At 44.3% G+C, this 15,369-nt stretch overlaps 1 protein-coding gene across 1 annotated transcript; it reads left to right on the forward strand.

Moving 5' to 3' along the window:
* The first annotated feature begins 4,907 nt into the window (after positions 1–4,907).
* Positions 4,908–14,801, forward strand: LOC138661538 (class II histocompatibility antigen, M alpha chain). The gene is made up of 6 exons (XM_069746336.1): positions 4,908–5,059; positions 6,300–6,533; positions 8,559–8,819; positions 9,603–9,887; positions 13,183–13,311; positions 14,664–14,801. The coding sequence occupies exons 2-6, from the start codon at positions 6,452–6,454 to the stop codon at positions 14,666–14,668; spliced, it is 762 nt and encodes a 253-aa protein (XP_069602437.1). The 5' UTR covers positions 4,908–5,059; positions 6,300–6,451; the 3' UTR covers positions 14,669–14,801.
* The last annotated feature ends 568 nt before the right edge of the window (positions 14,802–15,369 follow it).

Below are 15,369 nucleotides of genomic sequence, written 5' to 3' on the forward strand. Positions count from 1 at the left end.
ATTGATAGCACAATCACAATCCCTATGCGGAGGTAGGGCATCGGACTTGGGCTCATCAAACACATCCTGATAATCAGACAAGAACTCTGGAACCTCAGAAGGAGTGGATGACGAAATTGACAAAAATGGAACATCACCATGTACCCCCTGACAACCCCAGCTGGATACCGACATAGAGTTCCAATCCAATACTGGATTATGGGTTTGCAGCCATGGCAACCCTAACACGACCACATCATGTAGATTATGTAGCACTAGAAAGCGAATAACTTCCTGATGTGCAGGAGCCATGCACATGGTCAGCTGGGCCCAGTACTGAGGTTTATTCTTGGCCAAAGGTGGGGCATCAATTCCTCTCAACGGAATAGGACACCGCAAAGGCTCCAAGAAAAACCCACAACGTTTAGCATAATCCAAATCCATCAGATTCAGGGCAGCGCCTGAATCCACAAACGCCATGACAGAATACGATGACAAAGAGCATATCAAGGTAATGGACAGAAGGAATTTGGACTGTACAGTACCAATGACGGCAGACCTATCGAACCGCTTAGTGCGCTTAGGACAATCAGAAATAGCATGAGTGGAATCACCACAGTAGAAACACAGCCCATTCAGACGTCTGTGTTCTTGCCGTTCAACTCTGGTCATAGTCCTATCGCACTGCATAGGCTCAGGTTTAATCTCAGGCAATACCGCCAAATGGTGCACAGATTTACGCTCGCGCAAGCGTCGACCGATCTGAATGGCCAAAGACATAGACTCATTCAAACCAGCAGGCATAGGAAAACCCACCATGACATCCTTAAGAGCCTCAGAGAGACCCTTTCTGAACAAAGCTGCCAGCGCAGATTCATTCCACTGAGTGAGTACTGACCACTTCCTAAATTTCTGACAATATACTTCTATATCATCCTGACCCTGGCATAAAGCCAGCAAATTTTTCTCAGCCTGATCCACTGAATTAGGCTCATCGTACAGTAATCCGAGCGCCAGGAAAAACGCATCGACACTACTCAATGCAGGGTCTCCTGGCGCAAGAGAAAATGCCCAGTCCTGAGGGTCGCCGCCTCAAAAAAGAAATAATAATCAAAACCTGTTGAACTGGATTACCAGAAGAATGAGGTTTCAAGGCCAGAAATAGCTTACAATTATTTTTGAAGCTCAGAAACTTAGTTCTATCACCAAAAAACAAATCAGGAATAGGAATTCTTGGTTCTAGCATAGATTTCTGATCAATAGTATCTTGAATCTTTTGTACATTTATAACGAGATTATCCATTGAAGAGCACAGACCCTGAATATCCATGTCCACAGCTGTGTCCTGAAGCACCCAAATGTCTAGGGGAAAAAAAAGACTGAACACAGAGCTGAGAAAAAAAAATGATGTCAGAACTTCTTTTTTCCCTCTATTGAGAATCATTAGTTTGGCTCCTTGTACTGTTATGAGTGCAATCCAGTGACACAGTGTACCAGCGATCAGAGCACATACAGTGATCTGACAATAACCCAAAAACAATAGAACGAGCTCTGAGACGTGGAATCTCTGTAGACCGCAATTCCTGAACCTATCCTAAACACAACTAAAGGTGGCTGTGGATTGCGCCTGACACTACCTATGCAACTCGGCACAGCCTGAGAAACTGACTAGCCTGAAGATAGAAAATCAAGCCTGGCTTGCCTCAGAGAAATACCCCAAAGGGAAAGGCAGCCCCCCACATATAATGACGGTGAGTAAGATGAAAAGACAAAACGTAGGGATGAAATAGATTCAGCAAAGTGAGGCCCGATATTCTAGATAGAGCGAGGATAGCAAAGAGAACTTTGCAGTCTACAAAAAACCCTAAAGCAAAAACCACGCAAAGGGGGCAAAAAGACCCACCGTGCCGAACTAACGGCACGGCGGTACACCCTTTGCGTCTCAGAGCTTCCAGCAAAACGAATAGACAAGCTGGACAGAAAATATAGCAACAAAAAGCAAAGAAGCACTTATCTAAGCAGAGCAGCAGGCCACAGGAAAGATCCAGAAGCTCAGATCCAACACTGGAACATTGACAAGGAGCAAGGAAAACAGAATCAGGTGGAGCTAAATAACGAAGCAGCCAACGAGCTCACCAGAACACCTGAGGGAGGAAGCTCAGAAGCTGCAGTACCACTTGTGACCACAGGAGTGAATTCAGCCACAGAATTCACAACAGTGCTGTATCCAAGAATATTAATGGAAAGTTGAGTGGAAGGAAAAAGTGTGGTAGAAAAAGGTGCACAAACAAAGTCTACATAAACAACAATAAGAACCATTTGGGAATAATAATAGATAAAATAATGAAGAAAAATTAAGTATGTACATATAAAAAAATTTGAAAAATTGTGAAAAAGTGGAGTGGTGTCTAGGAAGGTGTTTACCTGGTTATATCTGGATAGTGTTTGATCAGTAATTTTAATAGAGGAGGAGGAGGAGAGTCTCCAGGTCAGAGCTGCATAGAGAGAATGCTGTGGAAAAGAGGGGGGGTAGAAATTTAAAAGATGGCATGGGGTTAACAAATTGGCGTTCCTTTAATAGAGCGGAGTACCTGTATAGTCGCCAGTGCAGGATATTGGGTAGAGTGTGCTGTGAAAATAAAATCAGTATTCAGACAATAGGCATGGGGGGGGGGGGTATCTCAATGACTATGGTGGAGCAGACCCTTACTTACCTCATTGTGGTGTTGCGCGGCGCCGCTCCCGTGCCTTGCTACTGCTGCTGCCGTGGCGGTAGAGTGGACTGATGGAGTTTTAAATATCGGCGCTAATCACCAAACTAGAAGTGTGTCATCGAGTGTTAGATCGGAAGTGACGTGGTGCAAAGGAGATATGTGTGTATGCGCCTACGTGGGAGGTTGCCATGAAAGGAGCTGATGCTTCCAGCGAAACACAAGCCCTACGGGGGTGTAGCAAAGTGCCCATTTCTGGAGCAATACATGTAGAACGTCCTTCTTATAGTAACTAAGGGGGTTACTTCAGTGCTAAGGGGGCACTTTGTGACGAGTTTAGTGGTAAAGGACTATTGTAACAAGTATGGATTCTCCATAGCAGAGTTGCCCTTTAATATCTGTAAAAGACATGCCTGTGTACAGAAATACAGATTTTTAAAATCACAAGAAAACTAATTTTTACCCAAATTTCCTCAATTATTTTCAACATTAACTCTCCAGTATCAATGCATTGTGCGTTAGTAACATCACCACCATCATATTATGTTTCTTTGCTGCACTTGCCAAGTTTGCCAGGCAGCCAGTCCAGGGCCAAAGGTTTTATTTTTTGTTTTATTCAAGGTGTAACCCTAAAACTTAAAAGGGAGTAATATGTGTGGGAGTTTTTTTAATTTCACTCTCGATGTACAGATTTCCAGGAGAGGGCAGCACATCCAAAGGCCAGGAGAGGAGAGATGATCGAGTATGTAGGAAGTGAGAACACACAAAGTAAGAAATATATTCTCTTATTTATGTGTTTGCTGTTTTTTTTTTCTTTTGTCAAACTTGATGTTTTTTGTCTAATATCTACCATAAACGAAAAGACTGAAGTGGAACATCATCAGTCCATCATCAGCCAAATATGATTGTGGCCTTACGTGCAAAATCCTTGTATAGAACGATAAAGGTGACAGCTCAAGGAGGTGACTTTATAAAGTAAAATTAAGCAGTCCATCTAAATAGAGAAAATGAGGACTGGACCCTGCAACGCCAGCTGTGATGTGAAGGCCACCCGAAGCAATTCCATATAAAACTCTTATTCTCTTTGACAAAATTTTTTAAAAAAATGTATAGAATATATCCCACCCTGGATACTTAAAAGGCTTATCCAAGTTTTATTTTTTTTTACTATGTGCCTAAAAACGAACATGCAGCTAGATGCTAACAGAGGCAACTACCGGCCTGTTGTACCCGTCGCCAGGCTCGGAGAAGTCACTGACCGCTCCTGCCTGCGATTCAGCTGCTCCAAGTCAACAGATCCACTCTTCTCCTCCCGGTCCTGGGCTGCTCTGTAGAAGGGATTTAACTGCCTGCGTCATGCTGATTGACAGATGGCTTCCCGCTGAATCGCCAGGAGTTGTGGTCTGTGACCGCTCCGTGCCGGCAGAGATTGGTGCTGTGTATAACTACCAGCCTGTTGTACCCGTCACCAGGCTCGGAGAGGTCACTGACCGCTCCTGCCTGCGATTCAGCTGCTCCAAGTCAACAGATCCACTCCTCTCCTCCCGTCCTGGGCTGCTCTGCAGAAGGGATGTGACTGCCTGCATCATGCTGATTGATAGCTGGCTTCCCACTGTATCGCCAGGAGTTGTGGTCTTTGACCGCTCCGTGCCGGCAGAGATTGCCGCTGGGCACAACTACCGGCCTGTTAGTGCTTAGGCACATTATATGAGAAAAGTCCCTGTTATCGCTTCTAACTGCTGTGATTTTTTTTCCCCAAATAACAGCTTTTAGGATCGCTGCACCTCATAGCTGGCACTGGAGTTCCTGTCCTTTTCGTCTCTGAAAAAGCTATTTACATTTCTATATGGCAGTGGTTATTGAAGGGAATCTGTCAAAATGATTCCTCCCAAAACAGTTTACATGGTGAAGTCTCTCTCCGAAAGATACTGTCATCCCCACTGTTACTTGTACAATCTGACTGAAAAATGTTTTAATTCAAATGCAAACAAGGCTCATGTGCTCTGGGAGTCTCAAAGCACTTCCCAAGTCTCTGTCTACCTGGCTGTATTCCCCGCTCAGCCTCGCCTTCCTCTGCTTTACTGGCAGCTCACGGGTTGGCAACACATTGTATAAGTAAAGGTGTGGATGACATTATCCTCAGAGAACAACGTGACCATATAAACTATTTTTGGGGTGCGGCTCGTGCTGATAGAGTCCCTTTAAGCTTCTCTTTTCCTGGTATAGGGAAACCAAACCTCCTGTAAGGACTCATGGAGGAGAAGAAAAATCTGTTTATGAGAACAACAGACAGGAACAGGATTATTGTGTCTCGGAAATCACCGAGCAAAAGTCCTGGGATTCCCCTAGAGGTGGATGTATGTGTGATGGTAAGGCTGATCTCAGAATGATGGTCATCATAACAACTATACAATACAATCTATTATCTATCTATCTATCTATCTATCTATCTATCTATCTATTATCTGTCTATCTATCTATCATCGATTATCTATCTATCTATTAGCTATCTGTTATTTATCTATTATCTATCTATCCATCTGTTATCTATCTATCTATCTATTATCTATTATCTATCTATCATATATCTATCTATCATCTATCTATTATCTATCAATTTGTCATCTATCTATCTATTTATCTATCCATCCATCTATTATCTATCTGTTATCTATCTATTATCTATCTATCCATCCATCCTTCTATCCATCCATCTATTATCTGTTATCTATCTATCTATCTATCTATCTATCTATCTATCTATCTATCATTTATCTATTATCTATGTTATCTATCTATTATCTATCTATCTATTATCTATCTATCTATCTATCTCTCTCTCTCTCTCTCTCTATCTATCTATCTACTGTATCTATCCATCCATCCGTTGTGCTGCAGTAATGGAGCCATTATAATCAGTATCTTGCTCACTTCCCCCCAGTATGATGACTTTGGTCACTTTTTATCACTTTTTATCACTTTTGGTCACTTTCCCACACTATGGTCGTGCAGACATCGCTGTCATGTGTCTCCATTTCATACATTGTGGTGTAATAGAAATGTCTTTTGCACGATCCGGAGTTACACTAGGGTCACCATGCCCGGCTCCAGTATTCTCGACTCTCCGGTCAGCACCCGTGGAGTAGCCCGCTCCGACCCTTTACCCCGTGTGACCCTATACCTACACTCACATACAGCCGTCATCTCCTTTCCATTACGTAATGAGTCAGACAGGAAGCAATTAGTGTAGAAATATAACATAAAAGAAGATATAAATCCAAAGATTTCCAGCAAATCCCATGAATCAGTGATCACAGACAGGATGAGGCTGAGCGAGGAGTCTGCCCGGTAACATGTGACGGTCCTCGCAGAGCTCGGGTATTGGCTGCCTGTGAGTGTGGAGGATGATGGGCGTGCTGTGCGGAGACGGTGAGAGCCGGAGGTAGTACTAGTGATATAGAGAAGTGCCGGACTCCATGCCTACCACACACAGACAGCGTCCTGCCCGCAGCAGCACGTGATGTAGAGGCCGCCGGCCGCCATCACTATTATTATTATTATTATTATTATTATTATTATTATTATTATTATCTCTGGATCTGTGCACAGGAATGGACGCTCTCCCGGTTATCATCACACGACTGGTACTGTGCTGTGGAGTTACCTACGACGCAGCTCGTTAGATGCTGCACTGATAATAGAGGAGCTCATTGACTAAGGCGCCTTACAAGCCTCCTCACTCCGAGCTCAGCGGACAGGACATGCCGCAGCTCCAGCCCTACCGGGACGGTCTCCGCACCTTGGCACTAGTGCTCCCCCTGCTGGCCGCACTGGGGCTGTGTGGTAAGTGACTGCTCCTTCCATGGATACAATGAAAGCAGCAGGTGAATTATTGGCGATGAATTAATAACTTATCGTAGACAGAAATTTATTATTTTATATCGATAATTTTGCGTCAGTTCTTTATCTGTAGAACGATCACAATTACCGCAGGACGGGTAGAAACAAACAGATAAATGAGTTTTGTTCCTGACTGTGAACGATATTATTAATGTTGTATTCCCGTAGCCACAGGTGACGCCGTAAGTGTCTGATAGATGCGGATCCCACTTCTATCACGCGCTTGAAAATACAAATAAATGGAGAATTCCTTTTAGCTTCCTTTTTTTTCGGCACTATGGGGGTATTCAGAGCAATTAACATATCCCTTAAATTAAATGGAATCTGAGATACCCCATCAGCCGAGGCCCGAGGACTTGTCTCATCTACATTTATGGGTGAAATTGCAAAGTGCTTGAAATTTAGCAATTAACTTCATATTTAAAAAAAATCCTCTCCTCAATAAAAATGAGATTAGTTTTATTTCTACAGTGTGCCGTTCATTGCCAATGTTGCCGGTCATCACTTCCGCCCATCAGCGGTGGTCAGTCTCCTAGACTCTTGGCTATGGAGCTTATGAGCGCTGCTCTGAAGCTGTCCGGGTCTTATAATTCAGCCGTCTTCTTCCTTCAATGCTGCAGAGGAAAGCTGCCTTTGCTTGCAGTATTGCTGTGGACACAGTTTGGACCATATGCTTAACCTTAACCATGTCACCGGTCCGAGCTGTCAATCATCAGGAGCGCTCCACCCACAGGAGGCCGGGAGGCTAATGATGGTAGAGGATGAGGATAACCCTCTAACTCCTGCTCAGAGTGCAGCTCAAAAGTCCATGCCGCATCCTTTTCTGGTAGACAGGTGCCACAGCGATGACCACGTGATGCCTCTCCGCCAGTTATGACAGGTGGTGCAGGTGCCACAGCGATGACCACGTGATGCCTCTCCGCCAGTTATGACAGGTGGTGCAGGTGCCACAGGGATGACCACGTGATGCCTCTCCGCCAGTTATGACAGGTGGTGCAGGTGCCACAGGGATGACCACGTGATGCCTCTCTGCCAGTTATGACAGGTGGTGCAGGTGCCACAGGGATGACCCCGTGATGCCTCTCCGCCAGTTATGACAGGTGGTGCAGGTGCCACAGCGATGACCACGTGATGCCTCTCCACCAGTTATGACAGGTGGTGCAGGTGCCACAGCCATGACCCCATGATGCCTCTCCGCCAGTTATGACAGGTGGTGCAGGTGCCACAGCCATGACCATGTGATGCCTCTCCGCCAGTTATGACAGGTGGTGCAGGTGCCACAGCCATGACCATGTGATGCCTCTCCGCCAGTTATGACAGGTGGTGCAGGTGCCACAGCCATGACCCCGTGATGCCTCTCCGCCAGTTACGACAGGTGGTGCAGGTGCCACAGCCATGACCATGTGATGCCTCTCCGCCAGTTATGACAGGTGGTGCAGGTGCCACAGCCATGACCACGTGATGCCTCTCCGCCAGTTATGACAGGTGGTGCAGGTGCCACAGCCATGACCACGTGATGCCTCTCCGCCAGTTATGACAGGTGGTGCAGGTGCCACAGCCATGACCCCGTGATGCCTCTCCGCCAGTTATGACAAGTGGTGCAGGTGCCACAGCCATGACCACGTGATGCCTCTCCGCCAGTTATGACAGGTGGTGCTGTAGTTATCATACAACACTTATCTTTTCTCACTTATGAGCCTCTTATAGCTAAACTGTAAAATATGTTAATACAAGGATGCATGAACACTTTAGGAGCCACTTAGACCCGGCCATTTATTTTATTGGCCACATCATGGGAAAACAATCGAAAAAGTTGGGTGCCAAGGACTTATTTCTAGACATCTTGGGTGCTATACCATTATTGTAATATTTACATATATTTTGCTTGATTGTTTTGTTTCATGAGTTTCTTGTACTTTTAGTTCTCGCCATCACTTTTCACTCTCGTTTTTATACCGTCTTTTTCAGATGATGATCATTATTTAAGCCAAGTGTTGTTCTGTCAGCCCAGCAAGCCGTCCGTGGGGCTCCTGAAGATGTTTGATGGAGATCAGATGTTCAGTTACAACTTTGAGAATTACTCCGTCTCTCCTTGGATCAAAGATTTTGACAAGTGGCGTGACCAGGCTTTCCCCAACCCTTCGAATATAACCTTCCTCGCGAATCTATGTCACCAGTTTAGGCATAACTTGACCCAAGCCCTTGTAGACATCACTCCTGAAGCCAGAGGTTAGATTTTAAAGGGGTCTTGCACATTTACAAATTCAGAATGATTGTTGAAGGAGACAGTTTACCGGGATCCACATGGATCTCTTAAATTGAAGGGACCACAATATCTTCTGACATTCAACTGGACCCCAATTCTTTCATGATTTTCTATGCAAATCTTACGTGAACCTTGCAGTTTGTATAAAAATAATTAGTTTTATATAATTTTATATATAAAATCTACAGTACATGAAAATTAAAGGACCTGGGCTTGGGTATTAAAAATGTAAAAAAAACCCTGTACTTACCTCCCAGACCAGCGCCAGTCCTCACGGGCTTCTCAGTCCCCATCGGTCTCCATTCATAGATGACGTCACATGGCGGTTGCAGCCGGTCACCGGCCTCTGATGGGCTGCAGCCTTCACATTTCTGCCCAATAGAACTGAGTAGAGGTTTTTTTTTTCATATTTAAATCCTGACCCTGGAGCCCTTTACACTACATATTAAAGTAGAGGAACTTCCCAAATATTAATAATCTAGTCCCGATCCCGAGATAATGCCTGTATGATACTCCAGAGCAGCATTCACAGCAGGCTTCAGGGATGAGATCATCTATCATCCGCTACTTGTTCAGTGTCTGCGGGGAGTATTCTGTGCTAGAAAAAAACAGTCTGTAAATAAAATAGAGAAGAAACTGCAGGGATCTGAAAAATTATTCAGAGTAAGGCGGTCTTTATAAGCGAAGGATTGTATGTCTTCTTCCATCTAGATTACTCAATGTACTATCTATTCTCCTTCTTTTAGGTAGTACACGTCTGAACGTTTTTTCTGCACATCCTCTCCGAATTGGCAAACAGAACACATTGATCTGTGCCATTGACGACGTCTATCCTCCGGCTCTCACCATCACCTGGAGGAAAAATTCTGAAAGTCTAAGCACCACATTGTTAAACTCAGATAAATATGTTGTGATGAATGACCTGTCCTTCCAGGCGTTCTCCTACCTCAATGTCACTCCCTACCATGGTGATATCTTCTCATGTGAAGTGCAAGTGTCAGGAGACAGTGCTACTAGTATAGCTTTCTGGGGTAAGTACGTCAGTGTCATGCGGGTATGGACTCTAAACTCAAATAATGTTTTGTTTTATATACAGAAGGATGGAGTCATGTTCTAGAATAACTTAGTTGATTGCGTTTCTAATTGTCTAATAGATTGACAGTGACCGAGTGAACATTGAAGGGGTTGTCTGGCTGAATATTTTTATTCTCAAGTCTCTATGTAGCATAAAATACAAAGAAAGCAGTATTTATCCGCACTGATCCCTTGCCACTTCAGCTCTGATGCTATTTGGGCCACCCGCTGGTCTCTGTTTCCTGGTCCCATCTCAACACCCAGGAAACACCATTTAGCCATTCACTGTCCTCAGTAGTGACCCCCTCAGCCAGTGATTGAAGGAGCAAAGACAAGAGGTGGACCTGAGGTTGTAATCACTGGTCACAGAGGTGACCCGCCTCAAGAGCTTGTCACTGGCCACACAGAGATGACCTGTCTCAACCAGTAACTGAAGAAGTAGAGACCAGAGGGGGACCTGAGGTTGTAATCACTGGTCACAGAGATATCCCGCCTCAAGAGCTTGTCACTGGCCACACAGAGATGACCTGTCTCAACCAGTAACTGAAGAAGTAGAGACCAGAGGGGGACCTGAGGTTGTAATCACTAGTCAAAGAGGTGACCAGCCGCAGCCAGTGATTGAAGAAGGAGAGACCAGCGGTGACACAAAGAGGTAATAACTGACCACCATGGTGACCTGCCTTAGGAGGTAGTCACTGACCACAGAGATGACCCACCTCAGCCAGTGATTGAAGAAGCAGAGACCAGAGGGGAATCCAATTAGCTGATTGCAGAGGTGACCTGCCTCAGGAGGTAGTCACTGACCACAGAGATGACCCACCTCAGCCAGTGATTGAAGAAGTAGAGTCCAACCGGGACAAAAGGAGGTAATAACTGTCCACCATGGTGACCTGCCTCAGGAGATAGTCACTGACCACAGAGATGACCCACCTCAGCCAGTGATTGAAGAAGTACAGTCCAACCGGGACAAAAGGAGGTAATAACTGTCCACCATGGTGACCTGCCTCAGGAGGTAGTCACTGACCACAGAGATGACCCACTTCAGCCAATAATTTAAGAAGCAGGGTCCAGCCGGGACACAAGGAGGTAATAACTGTCCACCACGGTGGGTGACTTGCCTCAGCCAGTGATTGAGGAAGCAGGGATGAAAGAGGAACCCAATTAGCTGATCACAGAGGTGACCCACCTCATCCAGCCATAAAAAATTCAGAGACTGGCAGAAAACCCAATTAGCCAATCACTGGTCACAGCGGAGCCCCACTTCAGCTTGTGATTGAAGAGGCCGAGTCCAGCAAGGGAACTCAATGATCATCAGTAATTCAGTACTACTAATGTTCCTGTTCTTAGTGGGCCAATTACCCTGGATGCTGGTCAGCAGGATATTGGTATTACTCTTTTGCCCATTCACAGTACATGACATTTGAATGAGGTCTTTAAAATGACAGCCGCACATAGTTAATATTTTCGAGTCAAAAAAATAGTATGGTGTGGATTTTCAGATCCAGTCCAGGCTCGTTCTGTTGCAAAAATTCACTTGATCCTCACTGCTGATTTTGCCTCTTATGTCTAGCAGTGATATCTGCCCTATGTGAGCAGTGAAATCTTCTCCCAGTGAAAAATATGCCCGATACGCAAAAGAAAATGTGCCAAGAAACGTTCTCAACTCTTTTTTTTTGTGTTGATTTTCACCTAGAAAAATCTACTTAAATTGTGAAAAAAATGATAATTGGGTTACTCTTGAAGTGAATGGGGAGAGGGTGAGAATTCTGATCATACTTTGTGGAATTGTCTTTTAGGCAATTGTCTAATGTTTGTATGAAAATTAATTTAATTTAACGTGTCTTAACACAAATGATCAGCTCTGCTCATGTTAGTAATCATCAGGCTGGAATCTCATGTATTTGATATCTGTAACCTTCCTTCATGCTTTGTCCTCATCCTTTCTTCACAGCTGTGACTTGCAATGAAGCAGTAAAACGCGGAGTATTCATATCACCCGTGGCCAAGCAGCGTTTAATAATCAGTCGAGAAACTAATGTGATCAGAGAAAAATTAGTTATATCTTGTCCATTCTGATAGTTACAACAGACTTAGGAAGATAATGGTTCTGCTGCATTAATAAAAAGTGGCGTAAATTTACCAAATGTCGGATAGATTAAAGATATAGTGCTAATCAGTGATAAAAAGATTTCACTTTGTTGCCCCAGTGACAGCTGCATTCTGGTGATTGGGACACAATTCATAGGTTATAGCGTCAATCAATAATCAGAGATTTGGCTTTAATATCCTAGTGATGGCTTCACTGTGGTGATTGGGTCGGAATGAGAATGTTCACACCTGATGTACTACTTAACAGTATGGAGCACTGCATGTCCTCGCCTTTCTTTTGCTAAAAACTAATTATAAGAAAGTTGTAACATTGCAAGGAAGAAGTGAAGGGAGCAAGCGTAGCGAGTATATTACTTAAAGATGATCTGACACTTGCTCAAAAAATGGGTTATTGCCTTGTGAAAACCCCAGAGCTCCCCTGTTTCTGCCACTCTTTTCCATTTTTCGCTACGTCGCTCCATTCCAGAGATATTCACATTTGTTGCTTTGGAGCGCACTATGTGAAATCTCTGCTTCTAATTCAACTGGTCGTTTCTTCAGCATTTTCTCTGTGAGCCGACACTTTCACTCCACTCTCCCAGATGCTGCCAGTCGTAGCCGATCTAGCAGTTTGTCAGTTTCAGATGCTTCCAAGCAGTGATCGGCAGTGTTTGGGAGGGGTGACAGTCACGCCCCAGAGAAGACTCTGAAAATTGCCTAGTTGCACTCCAAGCGGAGAATTCACATACTGCTCTCCAAAACAACAAATGTGAAAGTCTCTGGAATGGAGCGACGCAGCACGAAATAAAAAATAGCGTCAGAATCCGAGGAGCTTAGGAATCTTTTAAAGGTATTTTACTCAAATTTTTGCAGCAAGTGACAGGTTTTCTTTAAATAGGAGAACAGTGACTTCCAGACACCTTTAACAATCTTTTTCTCCCAGAAAAAAATGCAGGATCAATATAAACAATTGTTTTTCCCTATAAATATCTAAAAAAAAGAAAAAAAATTTTTAGCCATTTTAGGGGACCTTGCTGATTTGATCCATTATGCTTTCTGTAGTTCTAGTTCTCCAATCTCAGGCTTCTTTCATATATTCACTACCTAGATGTTAAAAATAAGGACACAGATGTCGACCACATATCAATCCTTCCTGTCTTTCAGTTCCCCAGTTTCCAGTCCCTTCTGATCTGATGGAGAATGTCCTGTGCGGTTTCGCGTTCGTTCTCGGCATCATCTTCCTCCTTGCGGGTTTCGTGTTCTTCTATTTAGCTAAGAAGTTGCACAACACCGGTAAGCGGGGGAGGGGGGGCGTCCTCCTCTGTTAAGTGCACTCCATAACTTTTACTTGTTCCTATGTGATCGTTGTAATCACATTTATTCAAGGGTCGTTTTCCATCAACTTTTGGCTTCTGTTAAAAAAAAAATGCACAGCTCAAACTGCATCGAAAACAGAATGCCTATTTCTTGCTTAAAGGGAATTTGTCAGCAGATTTGTTGCTATGTAATCCGATAGCAGCATGATGCAGGTGCTGAGACCCTGATGTGCTGCTTGTTGTTGTTTCGATAAAATCACAGTTTTATCAGCAGGAGATTATCACTTGAGGACTAGTTGTCTCATGCCATGTATTCCTCCTGCTCTGTGTAACCCCCACCCCCTCCACTGATTGTCAGCTTTTTGCCTATGCACAGTGTAAACAGAGAGCTGCTATTCTGTGATATGGGCACCACAGTGACTGACAGCAGCTCAGCATTAGGCCAGCTGTCAGTCAGACCTAGGGACGCAGTTACAGTCTCCGGTCTCTACGCACAGCTGTGACTGAACCCGCGCCAGTGCTGCCCCATGACTAAACCCGGGGGGGAGAATAAAGTTAATTTCCTCCTGGCAGCGTGGTTCTGTCAGCGCTGGGCGGCTTCACAATGCCATTAACCTGCAGATTATTAACCTGCAGATATGGGGTTAGTGTTTTTAAAGGTGACATGTTCCCTTTAATCTCAGCTTTTTTACAAATTTTTATTGCTCCAGTTTTTAGCGTCAAAAAGTTGCAAACATTGTCAGACTGTTTTGATCAAGAAGTTCCGACTAATTTTGCGCCGTTCTTGCACCTTTTAAAAAATTGATGGCAAAGTGGCTCTGAAAATAGATTAAAGCCGGAGTTATGAATTTTGACTTCTTTCAAAAAGTTGCACTTTCTACTATTAGTGGGTAAAGTAAAAATGGTAGAAAAAGCTGAGACAGACGTGTGATATCCCAGATGCGATAATTTGATAAACTTGGCACAAATAAAAGCAACAGAAGCAAAACTGAAGTCAAAGATCCTCCATGATAAATGTCTCCTTTACGTCTATGTAGTCAAACCTGATGCCCCTGATCCTACAGTCGTGCTTTACTCCACATTGTCTGCCTCATCTTCATCACTGCAGGCAGTTTCAGAGGGGACACAGAGTACAACTAGGGTCTAATAACTAAAGAATTAGTAATGTACGGTAACGAGTAGTGTACTAGCTTATATTTTGTGTTTCGGTCTTTATACATATAACATTGTTTGTTTCTTTTGTTTTCTATGATTCTTTTGTAGAACTGTTGTCCTGAAAAAACCTATTGATCAGTTACAATTAAGTTTTTCTTGCTTTGTTCCCTTCAGACTGAATTTTTAATTACCTCGGACGCTCCTAATCCTAAAGAGACTGTTGTGCTTTGACTTCTCTGGACCAAAGCGTTCCTCACCACGTGCCTTGATCTCCAGACCGTACGTGATTATCTACTGTATCATTCTCCATCGCGGCATTGCGTTGTTTAGCTCAATGTCACTAAAAGCCCTTATGAAAGTATCTGAGAAGTGATAGATGACTAATGTCCTACCCAGATCTGCTGCTCATCATGTCAGATAATGGTGGCGCCGTTCAAGTCATGGACAGTTGGCGCCGTTCAAGTCATGGACAGTTGGCGCCGTTCAAGTCATGGACAGTTGGCGCCGTTCAAGTCATGGACAGTTGGCGCCATTCAAGTCATGGACAGTTGTGCGCCGTTCAAGTCATGGACAGTTGGCGCCGTTCAAGTCATGGACAGTTGGCGCCGTTCAAGTCATGGACAGTTGGCGCCGTTCAAGTCATGGACAGTTGGCGCCGTTCAAGTCATGGACAGTTGGCGCCGTTCAAGTCATGGACAGTTGTGCGCCGTTCAAGTCATGGACAGTTGGCGCCGTTCAAGTCATGGACAGTTGTGCGCCGTTCAAGTCATGGACAGTTGGCGCCGTTCAAGTCATGGACAGTTGGCGCCGTTCAAGTCATGGACAGTTGTGCGCCGTTCAAGTCATGGACAGTTGGCGCCGTTCAAGTCATGGACAGTTG

Source organism: Ranitomeya imitator, chromosome 2, assembly GCF_032444005.1.
Source record: "Ranitomeya imitator isolate aRanImi1 chromosome 2, aRanImi1.pri, whole genome shotgun sequence".
In the NCBI taxonomy this organism is placed as follows: domain Eukaryota; kingdom Metazoa; phylum Chordata; class Amphibia; order Anura; family Dendrobatidae; genus Ranitomeya; species Ranitomeya imitator.

Excerpts from the sequence above, each read along its gene's own strand:
- LOC138661538 (XM_069746336.1), top strand. The coding sequence starts at position 6,452 with ATGCCGCAGCTCCAGCCCTACCGGGACGGTCTCCGCACCTTGGCACTA. Across the intron at positions 6,534-8,558 it reads GGCCGCACTGGGGCTGTGTG|ATGATGATCATTATTTAAGC; the intron begins GTAAGTGACTGC and ends CGTCTTTTTCAG. Across the intron at positions 9,888-13,182 it reads TACTAGTATAGCTTTCTGGG|TTCCCCAGTTTCCAGTCCCT; the intron begins GTAAGTACGTCA and ends CCTGTCTTTCAG.